The sequence below is a fragment of the Dysidea avara genome, chromosome 11, assembly GCF_963678975.1.
Source record: "Dysidea avara chromosome 11, odDysAvar1.4, whole genome shotgun sequence".
NCBI lineage: Eukaryota > Metazoa > Porifera > Demospongiae > Dictyoceratida > Dysideidae > Dysidea > Dysidea avara.
Genome location: NC_089282.1, coordinates 3,995,707 through 4,015,785, shown reverse-complemented (window position 1 = coordinate 4,015,785; position 20,079 = coordinate 3,995,707). Strand labels below are relative to the sequence as shown.

General features: G+C 37.9%; 1 protein-coding gene across 7 annotated transcripts in view; it reads left to right on the top strand.

The window, feature by feature from the left end:
* Positions 1-20,079, top strand: part of LOC136238938 (hemicentin-2-like) — an 80,485-nt gene that overhangs the window by 864 nt on the left and 59,542 nt on the right. For all 7 annotated transcript variants that reach the window (XM_066029651.1, XM_066029652.1, XM_066029648.1 and 4 more), the window contains exons 2-4: positions 11,170-11,245; positions 15,203-15,529; positions 15,580-15,915. In XM_066029651.1, the coding sequence (XP_065885723.1) occupies positions 11,191-11,245; positions 15,203-15,529; positions 15,580-15,915 (718 nt within the window). In that variant the 5' untranslated portion in view covers positions 11,170-11,190. The remainder of the gene's footprint in view (positions 1-11,169; positions 11,246-15,202; positions 15,530-15,579; positions 15,916-20,079) is intronic.

Below are 20,079 nucleotides of genomic sequence, written 5' to 3'. Positions count from 1 at the left end.
GTCCCCATATTTAAGTATTTCGAAAACATTTCTGTATTTAAAATATATTTTATAATTCTATTTAGATTTTTATCGTAATGTTTTTACCTCGAGTTTTTGCTAACACTTGTGCAGGGGACACTTTGAGGGGATCAGAGGAACTTCAGAATAGACATAGGTGTACTTTGTACTGTTGATTTGAATCATTGTATAGAGCGGTGGCCGTAATGCACTTGTCAATTTCACGCCCCACCCCTGGGGGAGGGTGGGGGAATACAGGGGATTTGACAAATAGTGGTGTCAAATTCCCCACTACTGGGGCAAAATCGGCTGTCAAATCCCCACTATGTCCCCACCCCTATAGTAGGGGATTTGACAACACCTCAAGGATGACTAAGCGAATATTTCATGTATGCGACTAGTAATAAACCTGCCCTGTAGCTAGCTAGTAAAATTATAGCAAGTGCAATTTTATTGCTTAGAAATGCAACTACCGAAAATCGGTCAGTGAATTTGACAACTGTCAATTGCCTCAGGGGTGGGGACAAGAAGCAATGTCAAATCCCCATCTGGGGTGTGGGGACGCCCGGGGGTGGGGGGGGTGGGGCATGAAATTGACAAGTGCATAATTGAACTCACGAATGGATAGAAACAAAAATAACTTGTGTTGTACGTGGCTCTGGATTTGGGATTTCTAAATATTTATGGATTTCTAATTGGATATCTCAGATGGTATACAAGGGTTCCAAGACGTTGGCTACCCCTCGCTGCTAATCCATAAGTTAGTAATCGATTGGGCAGAATTCGCCTCTCTGCCCACAGTTTAAACGTGAAGCCTTCCTTTTTCTTTTACTTTTTGAAATGCTGTATTGATGTTTGCAAGGACATGTGTGTGTATGTGTATGTAAAAAAATAAATTCCGTCAAAAAAAGTTAGTGCATTATGATTTTTGTACAGTTTATGATTGTATTTAGAAGCACTCTTGATTGCACGACTGTAGTTAGAAAATTATGATTGTGGGATCTACATGTAGTTTTACCATTTTGTACTACATTAACCCTGCTAACTTTGCTATTGGGACAGTAAGTGCTTAGGACTCACCTGTTTAAATCTATGTAGCCGTCCTCTTTGTGTTCCATGGTCTGCTCAATGGTTGACACGTGGGTACACATGCTTCTACGCATTGCCCAAATGATTATTTTAATGTTAAAGTATATAATATAGTTTAGTAACTATCAACTAGTTGAAACTTAGCAAGCCTAGCCTAACTCATAAACTAAAACCCACAATTTAAAAGCTCTGTGTTGCTTAATGTAACGAGTCAAAGTGTATCATATCTTTGAGCAGGTTGGGCATCAAATCCATGAGTAAATTGCATTGCCTGGGCAATGCATAAGTTAAATCCCAACTGGCACCTTTCAATGCCCACACTAATTATATCAAGGATATTCCCATTGACAACTGGAGATACATGCAAGGTACATATGCAAAAAAACAAAGTACAGTGGAGCAACGTCCACATGGGTAGTCTTGGTGCTCCAGGCTTTCCATTTTCTACTTTAAGTATATGGAGCATAAAAGTAGCAGAATTTTGACGCTTGTTTTGTTTACCCACATACATAAGGAAAGGAGGGATAGTATTTGTGATGGGTCATCAAGACTAACATACAGAAATGGACAGTAGACTACTTCTTGTTAGTTCATTTTCACACTAGCCATGGTTGAAATGGGGCTTTTGGATGGTTCTATTGGTTATATTACACTCAATGCAGTATCTATTTCTGAATCCAGACCTGGCCACCAGAAGTAACTGCGTGCTAAAGACTTCATACGCTGTAGCAGCAAAGCCATACGAAAATCATTTGAGATTACAATCAGTGAACACAACAATCTATTTATTGTTCAAATTAAACTCAAAACAGTGATGTCTCTGTTCAAGTATTTTAAGTCTAAGTCTTCAGCCTCATCTTTCAACTCATCTTTCAGTGCTGTGGTCTTGCCCAGTCTGGATGGACCACTGTCAAAGCTTGTACTGTCGTCTACCATTCGGGCAGCAAATGACTCAGTGTAAAAGATTATTGGGGATAATTCTCACAGGCATCCATCAAGTGAAGTAGGAAATGTGAAGCGAGGGATTTATGGCCACTATACCAACAAAGAGCTACCATTGGTAAATACCGCACAAAAACAGCCAAGCTGTGAAACAAGTTGATGTAATGTTACTTCTAAAAACCAGGTGCCCATCAGTTACCCTACCCTATTCTAACCAAATAGGCAATTAATCAACCATGTATATAATTGTAGTTTATAGTCATGCTATTGTTATTAATTCAGCTAAACAATATTAGATTTGTAAATACAGTAATTTATCGTATTTCATGAATTATTTTGTAATTCGGCAATTACGTTGGTATGCACTGCTTAGTCTGGCGCGGCCACCCCTTTGCAAACAGGAAGGGTGTGGGGACTGTAGCATTGTGTACTTGTGCGAACTTACCAAAAACTTCCAATCAAATCGTTTACCTGCTCATTTAGTGACGTGGATATCCATTTTGGCTAACTTGATAGACAGCAAACTATGGCTTCTGCTTTGTTTGCCTCGAGTCTTGTCCAGTTAGAACGACTTATCGTGAAGAAATAAGGATGGCATTTATTTGTGAAAGTACAAAGAGTACGTTAAGTAGCCTTGTAAGTTATAAGTGGAGAGTTTTTTGAGTGTTCCACTGGATATGAATATCATAATGACTAACGATAATGATGCAATTTAATTATGGAAAACCACGTCTCTCCCACTAATTACATTCCATTCTCACAGGTACACAATGCTAGAGTCTCCAGACCCTTCCTGTTTGCGAAGGGGTGGCCGTGCCAGACTATGCACTGCTAAGGAAGCATAACCATAACAAACCACTTTAAACAGCAAATTGCACACAGAAGAATCTTCTCAACTGTGTCTATCGTGTTTTCTCACGCAAATTGTGTAGACAAAGCCTCGAGGCTGCACTTCATTTTCATTCGCGTAAGTACAGGTAACGCCCCCTTTCAACTCGAAGGATACACTTAAAAGTGTTAAACATCTACAAAACCGAAAGGGAAGACCGTTTGAGAAGTATACGAAGAGTGACCATACCCGTTTTTCAGACCGCCAAGAAGAAGCCACCTCAGAGCAAAGTTTACCTATGCGGAAGTGTAATACAGACTTCATTTCGCTTTTTAATACTTCTTACGTGCAAGCTGCTTTTACCGATTTGCTCACGTGGGTGCGTACGGACAAACATAGGTACATAGATAGGTAGGTACACACACACACACACACACACACACACACACACACACACACACACACACACACACACACACACACACACACACACACACACACACACACACACACACACACACACACACACACACACAGACACACACTTCCGAAAACAATTTCAGTCCAGGCGCACACCTGGTTAAAAAGGTGCGGCCTTAAAAAACCTGGGTGAAAAAAGTTGTGAAATCAAAGGCGGTGGCCAACAAATGGCTGCAATGAGCATTAACATTATTGCAGCCATTTGTTGGCCGCCACCTTTGATTTCACAACTTTTTTTCATCAAGGTTCCTTTTTTCACCCAGGTTCCTTTTTTCACAGCTTGGCTGTTTTTGTGCAGATATCACTTCTTTTTGTAATTGCAAGTTCCAAAGCCAGCCTATGGTTGGCCTTGATAATTCCTTTTAACGTTTTCCCCTTTGAGCTATGTTGGTTAACCTATAATTATGCATACTGATTTTTAAGATATTCCCGTAAGTGGTTTACCCCAACAAGTCGGCCTTTTTTAACACAAATAATTATCCATAGCTCTATGAATGTTTGGACCAAACTTGGTATGTGATTGTACCACCATATGTTCTTAAAGTGTACCAAAGCTCAAGACAATTGAGGTACACATTTGCATTTTATAATGGTTTTTGTAAAGTGTGTGAAAAGAAGAATCTAAGCCCCCTGAACTCCTAAATGAAGAAGGAAAAAAAACGAAATTAAGCCAAATTTTGAAGGCTTATATTTCACGATTGCGTTAGGAAATCTTGCTCTTTTTTGGTATGTGGGATGCTAAAGGTGGAGGGCGTTTGCAGTGTAAAAATGATTCCAATTTGAGAAGGGAGCACAGAGCTACATATGTGCGAAAATTGCATCTTGTTTCTTTCTGTAAATATACTCACGGTGTGGTGTGCCGGCTTTCTTGGCCACACAATACACTACCATGTGTCTTGATGCCGTCTAACATGGCACAGCAACAGCTATCAAGCAATTTTTTGTTGAAGTTGAAGTGTAGGACAGTAAATGATTTGAAAAAGACAATTATCAGAACAACTGAATTGCACAGACAGAAAACTAAGGAGATAATTTCCTTTGATGAATTAGAAAAGAAGAAGAGTGGTAGGCCAGCAATGCTAAGTGATGAGCTAAGCAAGGATTTACGTTTATACATCCAATGTATAAACTGGAGGGGTCACCAATACTGCCATTGTGATAGCTGTAGGGACTGGAATAGTACAGCGCCGAGAGCCAATGTCCTTAGAATGTAATAGTGGCCACATTGTGTTGACCAGTTGTTGTAGAAATACTATAGATGAGAGAGAAGCAATAAAATGGAATTTGAGAAATGTGTGAAAATGCCTGGTTTTTGCTCAGTGGGTCACATGCCATACAAAGGATTGGACAGCCAAAGTTTCAGCCTTTTGGGATCAATAGTCTTGGAGTTACGTATAGCGATAGACAGTTGGAACAGGAATAAACTCAATTTATACAGCAACAATACGGCAAATAAATTCTAGGCGCTTACTTAATCAATCATAACTCGTGACTGAAACAATCTACAAGATGGGATTTGGCTTAGTCTGTTCCCCAATAGCTGGCACATTGATCAATGTATAGTGTTTTCCCTGTACGTCTCTGTGCGGACAAAGAAGGCCATTCAGCAATTAAATGATGATGATGATGATAAACTTTATTTCTACTGTATTGTAAATAAGTGCCCATAACTCACATACTGTATACGGTATGAACACAAAACAAATATTGTCTTACTCCCAATGAACAGGAGAATCTGGTGGTGTATAGGTTTTATTGATTTGAGCTTTGTTTCAGTGCATAACAAAGCAATTGAAACGTGCATAAAATTTTTATGTAGCACACATTTTTACCCAGTTTATCTCAATATAGCAAAATAGAATTGTGCAAAAATGGCCAGTTTCCCTCAGCGGGTCACATACTTATGATCTCAAAATGAACTGGGACCAGCAGACATGGGTCAAGCCTTAAGCACTTTTTCTTATAAGCACCTTAAGCACTTGTTTTGAAGTGCTAAAAGGTATTTGTTACTGTACAGAATTTGTGCTTGTGCTGGTACTTAATTACTTATATTTCAAAGTGCTTATAAGCACATTTTAAAGCACAAAAGCTGCCAGCTCTTATCAAAAGTATTTGATCCATGCAATGAGCTTCTCATTTAAATGAAGTTTAAAGCATTTAAAACGAGTTAATGTTGGAAACTAATAGATGTAATACTCACCGTGATGCAGGTAAAAAATACTAGTATCCAATGGCTATCAGAGTTGTGCATCAATAAGAGTATCAGTGCTATAATTAAAATACTGACGCATGCGCAGTAACACGTGCAACTAATCAAATGAGTCGGCAATTGCTCTATGAGGTGTACCTGTAGAACAATTATTCAGTGTAGCAGGGAAAGTCTTCAGGCTTGAGAGGTGCAGATTGAAAGATGAATTTTTTACCGATTGATGTTTGTTCATTATAACAATAGTACTTAAAACAATAGGTGCATGACTGCATGTACCATTATGTATGTTTGTTAATAAAATAATTAAGTAATTATATCAAGTACTTAAATAGTGCTTCACTTTGTACTTGAAGCATTTACTCAATTGCAGCATTTGTGCTTGTGCTTGTACTTAAGCAGTTATACAGGTGCTTGAAAAGTGCTTCAAGCCCTTGACCTAAGTGCTTGACCCATGTCTGGGGACCAGACAGGCATTAAATACATTCCAGTGTCAGAGTGTACAATGAAGAAAGAGGGATTAAAGAGGGTAAAGACAACTGGCATTAACGACAAGAGACAGATCACTGCGGTTTTTTGTAACAGGGGATTTTCTTCTATTTCAGCTTGTTTACAAAGGAACAACAACAAAATGTCTTCCTTTTATTTTATTTCCACCAAACTGGGATATCACAGCAACACACATGCAACCACTGGTCAATGAGGACACCATGGTAGAATATGTCAGTAAGATTGTTTTTCCTTATTTACAAGAAAAAAAAGGCAAATTGAAACTCCCCATCAACCTATGCTTCATTGGTTTTCTTTGATGAATTCAGTGGCCACGTTACTGATAGGGTGCTGTCATTGTTAAAAACCAATAACATATTTTTGTGTAATCGGTCCACCCAGCTGTACAGACACGTTGCAGCCTCTAGATATCAGTGTTATAAACCAGCCAAGAATTTTGTTGGTGCAACGTTTAATGAATGGTATGTTGCCAAAATAGCTGAGCAGCTTAGCAATGGCTCTTCAAGCAGACCACTACAACCTGTGGATCTCAGGTTAAGTATTGTAAAACCTGTAGGGACAAGATGGATAATTGAGCTGTGTAATTACCCAAAGTCTAGACCTGAGACCATTGTTAATGGCTTCAGGCATGCAGCATTTATCAGCTAGTCTAGTGTTGTTTTAGTATGGAGTTTTAGTTTTAGTTTTAGTTATAGTTGTAACTAGTTTCATCAATAATTTTAGTTTTAGTCTTATGAAAACCTTTTAGTTTTAGTTACAGTTTTAGTTATATACATGAAAATGTTTTAGTTCTAGTTCTAGTTCTAGTTAAAAAGTTGAAAACCTTTTAGTTTTAGACACAGTTTTAGTTATGTATCTGAAAACCTTTTAGTTATAGTTTTAGTTGTGCATAAGAAAACCTTGTTTAGCTTTAATAGTAAGCACCAAGTGACTACATTTTATGTGAATGAAACTTTTGTTATAATTTCAGTACCATTTTTCCAGCTTAGTAATACAAAATCTTTAAATTACAAGACCTGTCAATTTTTTTATAATATAGATTAATACAATACTTAATACAGTTCATTTTACGCAATCTCTGTCACAGGTATTCCTTATTCTTTCTTAGTAGAACTTCCCTTTCCAAGTTACTATCTGTTGCGTTTGCCAGATGTCGATTCCCCACTTGTAGAAAATACTCTTTCAATAGGGGTTGTTGAAGCAGGTATGCATAAATGTAGCCATTAGCTAAAAGCAGTAACTTACAGTGACCATTAACAAAAACGGTTAGCATACTATAGGCCATCACTACTACCTAGTACCTACATTACTGAGTTCGTGAATTTTGGTCAAACAGTTTTTATTAGTTATAGATTTAATAGTATGTACGTAACTATATGATATAGATATTTTAGTTGCATTTAGTTTTAGAAGTAGTATCAAATACATTTAGCGAGCAGTTACAGTTTTAATAATAAGATCAACTTGGCAGTTTTAGTTTTAGTAATAATATAGATTTGATTTTAGTTATAGTTATAGTTTTAGTAATTATATACGTTTGTTTTAGTAATTATATACGTTTGTTTTAGTTACAGTTTTAGTTTTAGTAATAATATAGATTTGATTTTAGTTATATTTATAGTTTTAGTGATTATATACATTCGTTTTTAGTTACAGTTTTAGTTTTAGTTAACTTAAATATATTCACCTTACTAAAAGTACTTTTAGTTTTAGTTACAGTTAACTGAAACAACACTATCAGCTACCCATCAATTGTCCTTCACAAAGGGTCTGGAATCACACTTTACAACTGTAATACTGTTTTGAGAAGCTAGCTTTGCTGTTTTATAACTACTAGGCTTCCTTTTCCATAAAAGGGGTAGTGGCAAAGCAGACCTTGTAGACTCGGACACTCACACAACTAATTACATTATTACAGATGCAATGTAATTCTGTGAATGCTATTCCACTAGGAATGTGCATACAAACTTTAGGTGATTTTCTTCTCCTCCCCTGTTCTGAAGAATATTGCTTATAATATTGGTGTATCGGTTACAAGAATGGGCAAATAATAGAGGTGTGTGATGACAAATTTAGACATATCTAGATATTTCTTTTAAACCTATCTTGATTATCTAACGTATCTCGAAAATTGAAACAATTATTTCTTGTATTTAAAATATTTTAACCAGTAAAGTGAGCAAATTGCAATTTGAATAGTACAAAAAGTGAAAAATGTTAGTTTAGCAATGTTTCCAAGTGGTAGGAGAGTTGGAGTTCCCAGGAGGTGTCTACACCATCAGATATTCTTTGGTATACAAGTAATTTACAGAAGTTTACTATTGTCTAGATAAATATACCTGTAGTCTTTAGTCTTATGATATCTCGATAATCAGATATATGTAGATAATTGCACACCTCTAGCAAATAACCAGTATTGGTAAATGTGAAAATATGCATATCGGTGCAACACTACCTGCATGACAATGTGAACCTTTTCTACCTTGTCTCTGGATTGCCCAGGCAAGGGTAGTATGGACATACAGCCGGCACACTGGTTGGCTGTATCTACATTCTAGCAGCTGCCATAGTGGGTATGCCCTCTTTGCTACAAATATCTTGTACAGAGGCCAGTGGTCAGTCACTAACTTGGAGGTGACTCTGTACAAATATTGGTGAAATGACAGACACCAAAGACTAAAGTTAAGCCTTCACATTCTATTTGAGCTGATGCCATCTCAGTCTCTAGTGCCACAACAAGCGTCAGGTCACTAATGCTTGTTGACATTTACAATTACGTAGTCCACATATTACTGATCATGGAGGGTGGTATCCAAGTTCAGCCCAAAATTGCTGTTTTTTACCGGATGCCATAGGTTTGTCACACAGTCTGCTATCTGCTCACTATCTTCTTGTACACGTTTGAAAAACTTGAAACGTTTTGGCAATCTCAGTTATATTAGGATGATAGTGTGCTGTTAGCACCTCCATGATGTTATTGAGAGTGAGATCTGTAATGGTACAAGGGTTAGCCAAGTCCCTGAGTTTGACAAAGATTACTTGCCCCAACATTGTGATAAAAATTGCTTTCCTTTGCTGTCTTCAGATTTGATATTGTTTGCTTGACAATAATATCAAAGCATTGCTCAATTGACTCTTTGGATGGATTGAACTCACAAATGTTTCCATGAGCCATCCTCATTGCCAATTTGTTATATGTGACCTAATTTTAGAAAACTTTCGATATACGCACATTTATCAAAATTCATTTTATTGGTTTTTGTTGTCTACAGGCACAGAGGAATGGATTGGCAAAGTTTCAGCTTCATAAGATAAGCAGTGTGAGAAATACAGCAGTAGATACCTGGATGAGCATATAAATCAATATGTACAGAAGACATCAAGGAAATATTCTACAGGCACTTACATAAACCATCATAACTTACTGATAAAATAGTGTACAGAGTTGACTATTTGCTCATTGTATTTGCCATGAATTTGTGAATCTACCAAGGTATAGTTTTTGCCAAAAATATTCTTCTGTGATTTGGAAAGAAGACAAATTCGTTGAAGAAAAATCGTTGTGCGTAAATTCTTTTGTCGCCGCAAAATAAACAAATGTCTGTAACTCAGAAACCCAAATGTTTATGAAGATGAACAAGGAGTTTTGAACTCCCTATCAATAGGGGAACATGATGATGCCCAGGAGTTATCCACTGGAGTGTCAGTTCACCGACCAGCAAGGCGATACAAACTCGCATAATTTTTTTCTGAAGCTTGTGCTTTTACCCATTGTTTTTGAATGCGTTTTATTACAAAAGTACTATTGTGCATAGATCAATGGTTTTCTAAGATTATGTCATATAACTATAACAGTGCTTCATGTTCTGATCCTATTTTGACTGTGCACGCATACTTACAATATATATTTACCTAGTACATATCAGCACTGGTATCTAGAAAGTTATTAAGTAAGGATCCAAGTGATAAGAGTAGTAAAACTAGAGATAAGGATGATGGCTATGTTGGCAAGACCCTACTTTAGTAAATGAACTAAGTAGACATGCCAATGTAGGAATTTTCTCCATAAAGCTGTTTTGCAATACCACCATCAATATCTTGTATCATTTTTTTAGCACTTGGATTTGGCATAATGTATGGACCTTGTCCGCAATGATGTCAAAGTGCAAAATTGTGGCCAATAGTGTGGACACTTTATGCAGAGGGTATCCTGGGCTTAACTACCATATTATACTTCCAGCTTATTCCCAAAATCAAGAATCTTTGCTTACATTATACATAAGCTAGTTATTGGAGCGAATTGTATGTTGTATAATTGCTGTTGCATAATATGTGACTGGATCTACGAAAACCGTTCTTATCGTCCAAGACAGGAAGTTTGATTTTTTCACACAAACACAAAGGTTAATGAATGCACTATCAAGTTTCACTGCCACAGTCGACCAGAGTAAAGTGGTCTGCTTTTGCTGGCTGCTTTTCTAGAGCACAGTGGCGAGCCGTACGAGTGGTCTGGGGTCTTGATGGAGCCCTGGCCGACCAGGAGATGGCTGTGTGTGGCTGTACAGCTCTGTGGTGTTGGACAATGACCTGTGCTGTAAATTTCCTTTCATTTTAGCCACTTCTGAGCCCTGAATGGCCTATAACTTGGTCTAATTCATCCTAGCACGTCTCTTTTCAATTTTTGAACACCATCTTGCCCGCCTTCCAGGGCCCCCGCCTCCCACCCCTTCTGGAGCTCGCCTGATACAGACAACCTCGGTTTAAAAACTATCTAAAATGGCGGGAAACTTAGCTGTTGACTACTTCTTCAGTGGATGATCAGGAAGGTAAGAAATTGTTGTGAAACGTGTGAAAATTTGGTATGCGTAGCTACCACCATTGGCCAGCTACAACACACAGAATATTTAAAACCGACGTTTCTCGATACTTTTAAATGGGCGATAAGACCGGTTTTCCCAGAGACAGTCACATATGTGGTTTGATAATCACTGATTATCTTTCATAACTAACCACTACTATAATGTATTTAGTTGTTTCAAGACCAAACTTATGATCATAATCCTTTGTATGATTGTTTATGGTACAATGAGATGTTGCTTGTATTTATATATAGGTGCTGGTGGTATGGGGACAAATGACTCATTCACCAGTTATACCTGATTTTCCTGATCCACCAACATTTCCTAATGGTAAGGAATAACTATTTAATCATACATTACTGTATACAGTACCACTCAAACGCAATGTCGTCTCACAAGAGTGCGAGTGAACAAAAAAAAATCATATTAAAGGGTTGTTTTGCACACGAGTATTCTTCCCATTTCGTTTGGGATGAATGTTTGCGACTGAAACAGGTACCATACCTTTTAATTAGAAAGTTTTTAGAGCAATACCGTATTAGGATCATAAAGAACTGGGTTTTTCCAGCCAAAAATGTCACCCTAAATCTTCCCTCCATTACAGCTTGCAGGGGCGTACGGAGAGGGGTTTCCAGGGGTTTCAGGAAACCCCTTTGGATTTTACACAGTACTTGAAACATTAAGAAATTGAAACTTCAGGTTTCCAGAATCTGGAATCTGTCATGGAACAGAACATTTTATCTTGGTTATATAATAGTTTCTCACATGATAGCAACACTTATAACATTGTTCTGAATTATGATTTTGGCGAAAAGATCGAGATACTCTAATAGAGCAGTCAGGTAATATAAACTACTCTAATATAACAGTCATTTAGCTGTAGTGGAAACCCCTTTTCAAAATTCCTGCATACGCCCCTGGCTTGGCAGCATTGGTTAGGCACAGCCAAGCCCAAAACTGTCTTCAGACTAACCCCAAAGCATTCCAGAAAGTTTGAATTTTTAAGTTTGCCAGCAGTCATGTGCATTTAAAAAAAAAACTTTGACAAAAAACCTAAGAAAGCAAAAAAATTGACAGCTGGGGCTCGAACCAAGGTCCCTACTCATAGTCCATACTCATAACCACTTTACCACTGGTACTGCAGCTACCCAAGTCCCTTAGTTTCTACCTTATAAACGTCCAACTGAAGTGACTTCTATGTATAACAAGAGTGAAGAAGAAACCAAAGCTGAACCTGACCCTAACACTAATAACTACTGGTCACATGCCCTAAAGTCGACCATGCTATAGATGAGTGCACTAAAGTTGAATGTTCGGGCATATTGGATGCGAACCAACCCTGCCTCGCCTAGATACAACTGGTATGTTTGATACTCCAGTTAAATGATGGACTTGTGCCAGTAAAAAAGCTGTTCACGTTCATAACAGGTGCCAGCACTATATCCACTTCCTTTATTTAATGGATTTTTATGCTGACTAACTAACTAACTGATAAGTCTGGCGCTGCTGACCCTATTTAGGTGCTTACAAGCACCCCGAAAATAGGGTCTGGTTTATCTAGCATTCAGGACTTGTGCTTAGGAATGCGTAGTTACACTGCGGCTTGCGTTAGCAAACATATTTAGAGATCACAAATAGTGAAGAATCCAATCACGACAGTGATGCTTTAGGGATTTCAATCAGTTATTTTGTATGGGCGGTTGATGTTTAGGCTGTGGAGGCAATATTTCTACTTTCTAAGGGAAGGCGTCTATTACACATGAATGTTAAATGGAAAATTGTCCCTGGTTTATTCACCCTGCACAAAAAGAACTCATGCAACTTTCATTTCATGACTTCATCCCAGTATTTACTCACATCGTGTGGCCACAATGCATTTAATTGGCATACTGCGATTTGATTGGACGCACCAGTTGTCGGTAATGGTAGCACAAGTCCTTGATTCTAGACAGACCAGACTCTATTTTCAGGGCACTTATAAATGCCTAAATAGAGTCAGCAGTGCCAGACCACTAACTGATGCCTCCAGCTAAGATAACTCGACAATGGATTAAGCTACAGACTTGATTTCTTCACTGTTCAACGTCACTTTGTCTTGAGATGTGCGTTCTTGCCAACCGCGCATTACATACAGTGCACACATCATGGACTTGCCTTTATCCTCCTTTCTCCTCCTTTGTGTTCCAGTTCTTTTCATTGACAATGCAATGTGTCAATTCACGATAGCATGATGTGGCTTCCCCGTGGCTGTGTTGACTATTATGCTTATTGCATGCCATTTCCATAGTGACTGGATTGATTGCAGAGATGTTTCTTGTGCTGTTCTTCATTTGTAATGCTGTGTAATGGGAGAGCATAGCTGAAGACAAAGCGTAATGGCCACCTCTTTTTCTGTGATTGTTGGGACGTGCATTCCAACACAAAATTACTTTTATGGCATTCCTGGCACTTTTAATGCGGTATATATGCTGGTTCATTTGTATAATTTTTTAATTTAAAAAGTAAACAAACAAGTAGAAGGAAAATTAGGAATTTTAAGTTTGGATTAGAAATCAAAAAAAGAAATAGTAATACAATGGAATAGCTAAAAAGATGAAACAAGGAAGACTGTCTATACCTGCAAATATACTAGTGGACATTTAATCCCTAATTCAGTCATGGGTATAGACTGAAGTTTAGGGATTTAATCTCCACTATTATATCTGCAGGTATATTATGCAACCTTCCTTGTTTCACCACTTTTTAGCTATTCCCTTGTTTCGCTACTTTTTCTATTTTGATCCCTAATTCAACTTAGACTATGGCAAGTTTGATAGTATTAATACTGAAATTTGATTGGCTGAAAACATGGTCTCTAAATCCTGTAGAGCCACGCTCATGTCCAATAGAAACCATGCTCTGAGGTGTTATGAAACACGATAATTACGTGCCTGTAACATTGGCAACACGTGGGCATTCAAATGGCTAGTAACAGCCATACTGAATTAGAGAGAGGTGTAGTGGGCTTGTTTATACTAATCAACACTACATTACTTGTTTACAAGCAGCTGTTGAGGCACAACAACAGTTGTAGTCAAGTTGCTTGAGTCCAGTACTTCAAAACATAGCACACGCCTGTAACATTGACAATGCATACATGGGCATTTAAATGGGTAGTAACAGCCATACTGAATTAGAGAGAGGTGTAGTGGGCTTGTTTATACTAATCAACACTACATTACTTGTTTACAAGCAGCTGTTGAGGCACAACAACAGTTGTAGTCAAGTTGCTTGAGTCCAGTACTTCAAAACATAGCACACGCCTGTAACATTGACAATGCATACATGGGCATTTAAATGGGTAGCAAAAGCCACACTGATGTCCTGCCATGTAGGGAAATGTAGAGGGCTTGTTGTGCTCATTTGCTACAGCCCAGGGCCTTCAAGTTTTCTAAATTCCGTAGAACCCTGGTTCTTGATGTCTAACTATTATTTAAAACTCCTAATTCTTCCTTCTACTTATAATAATAGTACTGATCCCCAATATACAGTTACTACCATACTGTTTGAAATTTATAATCTACTTAGCGAAGTGTGTGCTCTGGTAAAGTTTCCCAATAACATTTGGAAATACAGTCCTACAAAGCAGCAACAACAGAAAGATTGATCTGTACAACAAGTATAATGAAAATAAAATACAGGCACATGTATACTAAAATGGTTATATTCAGGTTTTTACCATTAGACCTTTTCTTCACAAAGAACAAAGCGATTAAAATATTACCAAATTTTTAAAATAATATACAAGTATTCAGTAATTGTAATCAATACTGTTTACTGTAAAATTTAGACTTACGTCAGTTTGTCAGATTTTTTGATCACAAATGATGATCATGCATGTAACTAAGAGTTTATGACTGAAAGTCAAAATAAGGATTTGTGGTTTACATTACCACCCCAGAAATGGCATGTGTTTTATGACATTTCCTTATTTGGTTATTTGCTTTACTGGTAAACAAAACATTGGGTGATAAGTTAGTTATTATAGAGTGATAACTAGTGTATTTTTATTTAATTATTGTTTCTGTTTAATATAAGGTGCAAAAGACCATGAACTATAAACAAGAACCCCTGAGCTGCATAATTATGTGTACCTAGAATGTTTTCATTATTTGCGCTAATGCACCTGTTAGTTTATAATAATGATTGCACTGCTGCTCTATAACTTGACAATTAAATTTAATTACTTTACAAAGAGTGTATCTTGCATACTTACTTCACTTATCTTTTACTCATTGCTTTTTTCAGTTGTCAATATGTCTTTTGTTACCTTCATTGATGATCCAATTCCGATACCGAATAATATGAGAGTTGAAATAGATTGTGGGCAAGTGATTGATCAGGCAGTTATGGATGGAGGGGGGATTGCCAATGTGACTTGGTATAAGAATGGCAGGCCAATAACTAATAACTCTGTAACTAATGTTGTAATAGCTGCAGATAACAGGTCTATGATAATTACTGATACATTTAGAGGTACCCCAGTTCAAGTTGGAACAGAAGGATTTTATGCTTGTGAAGTTTGTGTTGTCGGCAGAAATTGCTTTAATGTAACACGCTGTACAGATATATGCGGTAATTACAATTTAAAAATGTGCTTCAGTTTTATATATTTGTTTTGGTAGTTCCACCTAATTTGGAAAGTGATAGTGGAACAGTGACACCAACTGGTCCAATACGTTCAGTAACGTGTGGACAAGATCTTGTGCTTGATTCATTTGAATTTTTCATCTTTCAGATAATTTGTCCTCAGTTTAATGGAAGCGATATAATGTGTAATACATCAAAAATTAATGGTGTTAAGGTATTCAAAGATGCTCTGGAAATTGCTGGATCTCCTACTGAACTCTTTCGAGTTGGTCCTGTTCCTACTCCTACTGAAGATATTTGTGGAACATACACATTCGTACTGGAAAGTGGTTGTGGTAGGGACGTTGCAGTGAGCAGGGTCACTTGTCCAGGTTAGTGTTTATATGGGAAATGATTGTAAGTGTGATAAACACAGCAACAATGCATACCATTAAATGCAGTACAAACTACTGACTACCTGCAGAATACACAGATATTTTGAAAAGGGGTTTCCACTACAGCTAAGTGGTTGTTATATTAGACTGTTGCCTTACTGCTTTATTAGAGTATCTCAATCTTTTTTTACCTTTACAGGGCTGGCTCTGGCAAAATTGGCGATATTAACTACACTGAATTCGTTCATTAGCAGCTGCATGTATAAGCATTCAATCTAAGGTTATTGGCCAGTTGCTAGATGAATAATGACCACAGTACTGTTATTGTAATAGTGGCGTGGCCTAAATTGTACTACAAAGACAATAGGGCACCCACAAATATTTTGATGCATACTCCTGCCAAGACTTTACCGTTTTTGAGAGATTGGTAGACTTGTAGCTCAGTATCTAAGTTCTCTAACCTATTTCATGCAGTACAGACTAGTGCTTAGTATAGTTTACAAGAAGTTTTGGTAAGTTCGAGTGTAAGTTTTACTGAAAAAGCAGCATACTTGACATGCATAATCGTGTGGCTTCTCATACTATCAGTCTACTACATACTAGTCAAGTTTACTGTAGTTGGGAAAATATTGGGTGGGCATGGCCTACTTGAGCCCCCCCCTCCAGAGCCAGCCTTGCTTTAATAAAAGAAGATCAAGAAACTGCATTGGGGTAGTTGGAAAAGGCGGGTACGGTCGGCCGCGGACATGGACACGGACACGGACACAGACATTTTCAAAAAGGACTTTTACATTTATATAACAGTTATTTTTCATACCTAACGCTGTTTTTACAGCAGTCTTCGCCTCCAGACCCAGGCGTCGATCTTTTCATAGCGCTTATCCATTTATAAGCGCATGTGTGAAGGATAGACTAGCACTCTAAAGACCATTATAGTGTTGTATACGTGCTCTAGAAATCTAATTCAGAGTCACAGAGATTAATCTAGCATGTCCCAACTTAATCTCGTAGGCCAGGTCCTTGAAATCCTCAACACTCGGTATAAGCGCCTGCGCCTTATACTAAAAGGCGTAAGATTGTGGATTTGGCCTGCTAAGCTAAGTTGCATGGGGCATACAAGCTAATCTCTACAACTATAAAACTCTGTATTAGACTTTAGAACATGTGTACAACACCATTATGGTCTTTGGCATGCTGGTCTAGTCCTTCACACGTGCGCTTATAAATGGATAAGCGCTATGAAAGGATCAACGCCTGGGTCTCAAAGCGAAGACTGCTGTAAAAACAGCATTAGGTATGAAAAATAACTGTTACATAAATGTAAAAGTGCTTTTTGAAAATGTCCGTGTCCGTGTCCGCGTCCAGCTGTATCCGCCTTTTCCAACTACCCACTGCATTGTGTATTTGTGTGTACACACAAAAATTGCTGTTAGACCACAAAAAATTTTACTATAATAATTGTTATGTTGATCATTGTGAAATTGCAAACTAATTATACAGAAACCTTTAGTGGCTATAAATTCATCTGCATTCATCAGCTGTGTTTGATACATGAACTACTGTAGTATACCACATTAAAAGGCCAGATCACCTATTCAAGTAGGACAGGGGACTGAGACAGGACAAGTGGGCTGGCACAACACAGTAAACTGTTAACTTCAGAGTTATCATGGGAATGCCTTTGTGGTCACCACAAACCAAAAACAAATAATTTAATTACATGTCAATGCCATCATGTCTGCCCTCCCTCCTAGCCCTATATAAACTCTGCTACACTTTGAAAGGACACTAATTCTGGACAAATTCAATTATGGCCTGACACATGGTGTAATTGACTAGAAATTGTCTGGTGTCTGGACATTATTTTGCACGCCATAAAATATCACCAGAATGAGATGGCTACACTACTTGCTAACAATTTTTATGGTATGTCTCAAGCTTGTCAATTCTGATTTCTGGAATTGGAATTTTGTAGGCATACGAGAACCCACAAGAGCACTAGCTTTGGAATTGCACTATAGTAGGCCTGCAAATCGATGTCAATTTAATCGATCATCAACTGATTGTTACGATGGCCGATTGATTATCATCATCACTGACACAATCGGCGATTAATTCACAGATCACGTGATTTACACATGTGAGCTACTCAGTGCCATTTTCTGGCTTGTTCTCAAAGTTTCTACGGTTTCTCGATAGTTTTTAATAATGGCAAGCGGTGGTATTGAGTTGAAGACTCCTCCAGGAAAGGTAGCACCAGTATGGACTTACTTTGGATACAAAGTAGACGCTACGACTGGCAAGGTAAAATCTAGTGCTGGTACAAAGCCTACGTGTACACTGTGTAAAACGGAAATATCAAACTGTGGTGGCACAACAAATCTGTGGAACCATCTGCGAGCAATGCACCCAATCGGATACAGTGAATTATTGAGTCATGAGCCTAGTGGAGTGGGGCAGCCAAGTGTCACTATGGATCGTTTCATAGAAAAAGTACATGGAGGGTCACAGACTGTTGCAAAGTTGCCTCCTAATTCAGCCAGAGCTAAGATGCTAACAGAATCTGTCGCAGAATTTACTGTTAGAGACCTGAGGCCAGTGAGCACTGATGATGGTGATGGGTTTCTAAACCTAATGGAGGTAGCAGAACCTCGATATGTTGTTCCATGTCGCCATACTATGGATACTGTGATTGAAAAGGTGTATTGTAGAACCAAACAGAGTGTTTGCCAAGAAATGGATATTGTGTGTCTTATCTTGGAATGACGACAGACATGTGGACATCTCGATCTGGTGATGGCTACATATCAATGACTGTCCACTTTATCGATAACCAATTTGTGATGCATTACAGAAATCTTGTCAGACATAATTTTCCTGGTAGGCATACGGCTATTAATATTGCTGACATTTTAAAGGAGTGCACTAAAGAATGGAATATAGACATTGAAAAGGAAGTGGTTACTGTTACAACAGACAATGTGGAATGCTGTGATTGATTGTTTGTTGTTGCCAGCAATTTCTTGTGCTGGACACAGTTTAAACCTAGCTGTACAGGATGGCTTGGATGTTCACGAGAAGCACACAGCTTTAGCTTGGGAAAAGAAAATAGTTACACATTTCCACAAGTCAAGGCTTGATTCTGAGGCTTTAAAGAGTAAGCAGAAACAGCTAGGCCTTCCTCAACATGAGCTAATACAGGTTAAATAAATTACGTATTTGTTAATTTGTATTATTGTTTGCAATAAATCATTTGCTAAAAGTGTTGTTTTAATTAAGATGTATGCACGAGATGGAATTCTACGTATGTAATGATTGGTAGAGTTATTGAACAGCAGGAAGCTCTTGTGGCTATTTTTCATGCAAGAAGAGAGCTACACTATTTGGAACCCTCTCCAACTGAGTGGCGTATACTAGAGGATTTGTATCTTTTTCTTGAACCATTTAAAGATTTCACAGAAATACTTAGTGGTCAGCAATATCCCACGTTATTATGCGTTGGACCACTTTTAGCCGATTTAAAAGAAAAGGCTGAACAAAAGGATGGTGATTCTAGAGCAATAAAATCAGTCAAGGCAGCTGTTGATGAGGATTTAAATCAAAGATACTTTGAGCCATCTTTAGTTCTTCTTATGAATACTGCTTCATTCCTAGACCCATGATTTAAATCCCTCACACATTTAAGCAGAGCTACGATGGATGGTGTTATTAAACATGTAGAAAATGAAGTTTGTGAACTCATGAAGATAAATGTCACTCTAACCACTGCTAATGCTGATTCTGCAGATGACTGTGAAGTTGTTGAAACATCAGATGTAGAAGGTTCTTCACTTGCTGTGGAGGCCCCACCTAAGAAAAAGAGAAAAGTACATCCATTGAAAAAAGTGCTAGGTAAAAAACTTGGTAGCAATGGCTCTGACAGGAGAACAACTATGTCAATAAATGAACAGGCTTGTGCTGAAGTTGCTAAGTATAGGATTGAGCCACAAATTGATCTAGTTGGCAAACCTCTACACTGGTGGAGAGACCATAAATCTATTTATCCTACACTTTGTAAATTGGCTAGGAAAACTCTCTGCATTGTGGCAACATCAGTACTATCAGAAAACCTATTTAGCATTAGTGGAAATGCCATTTCTCAAAAAAGAGCTTGCTTAACAC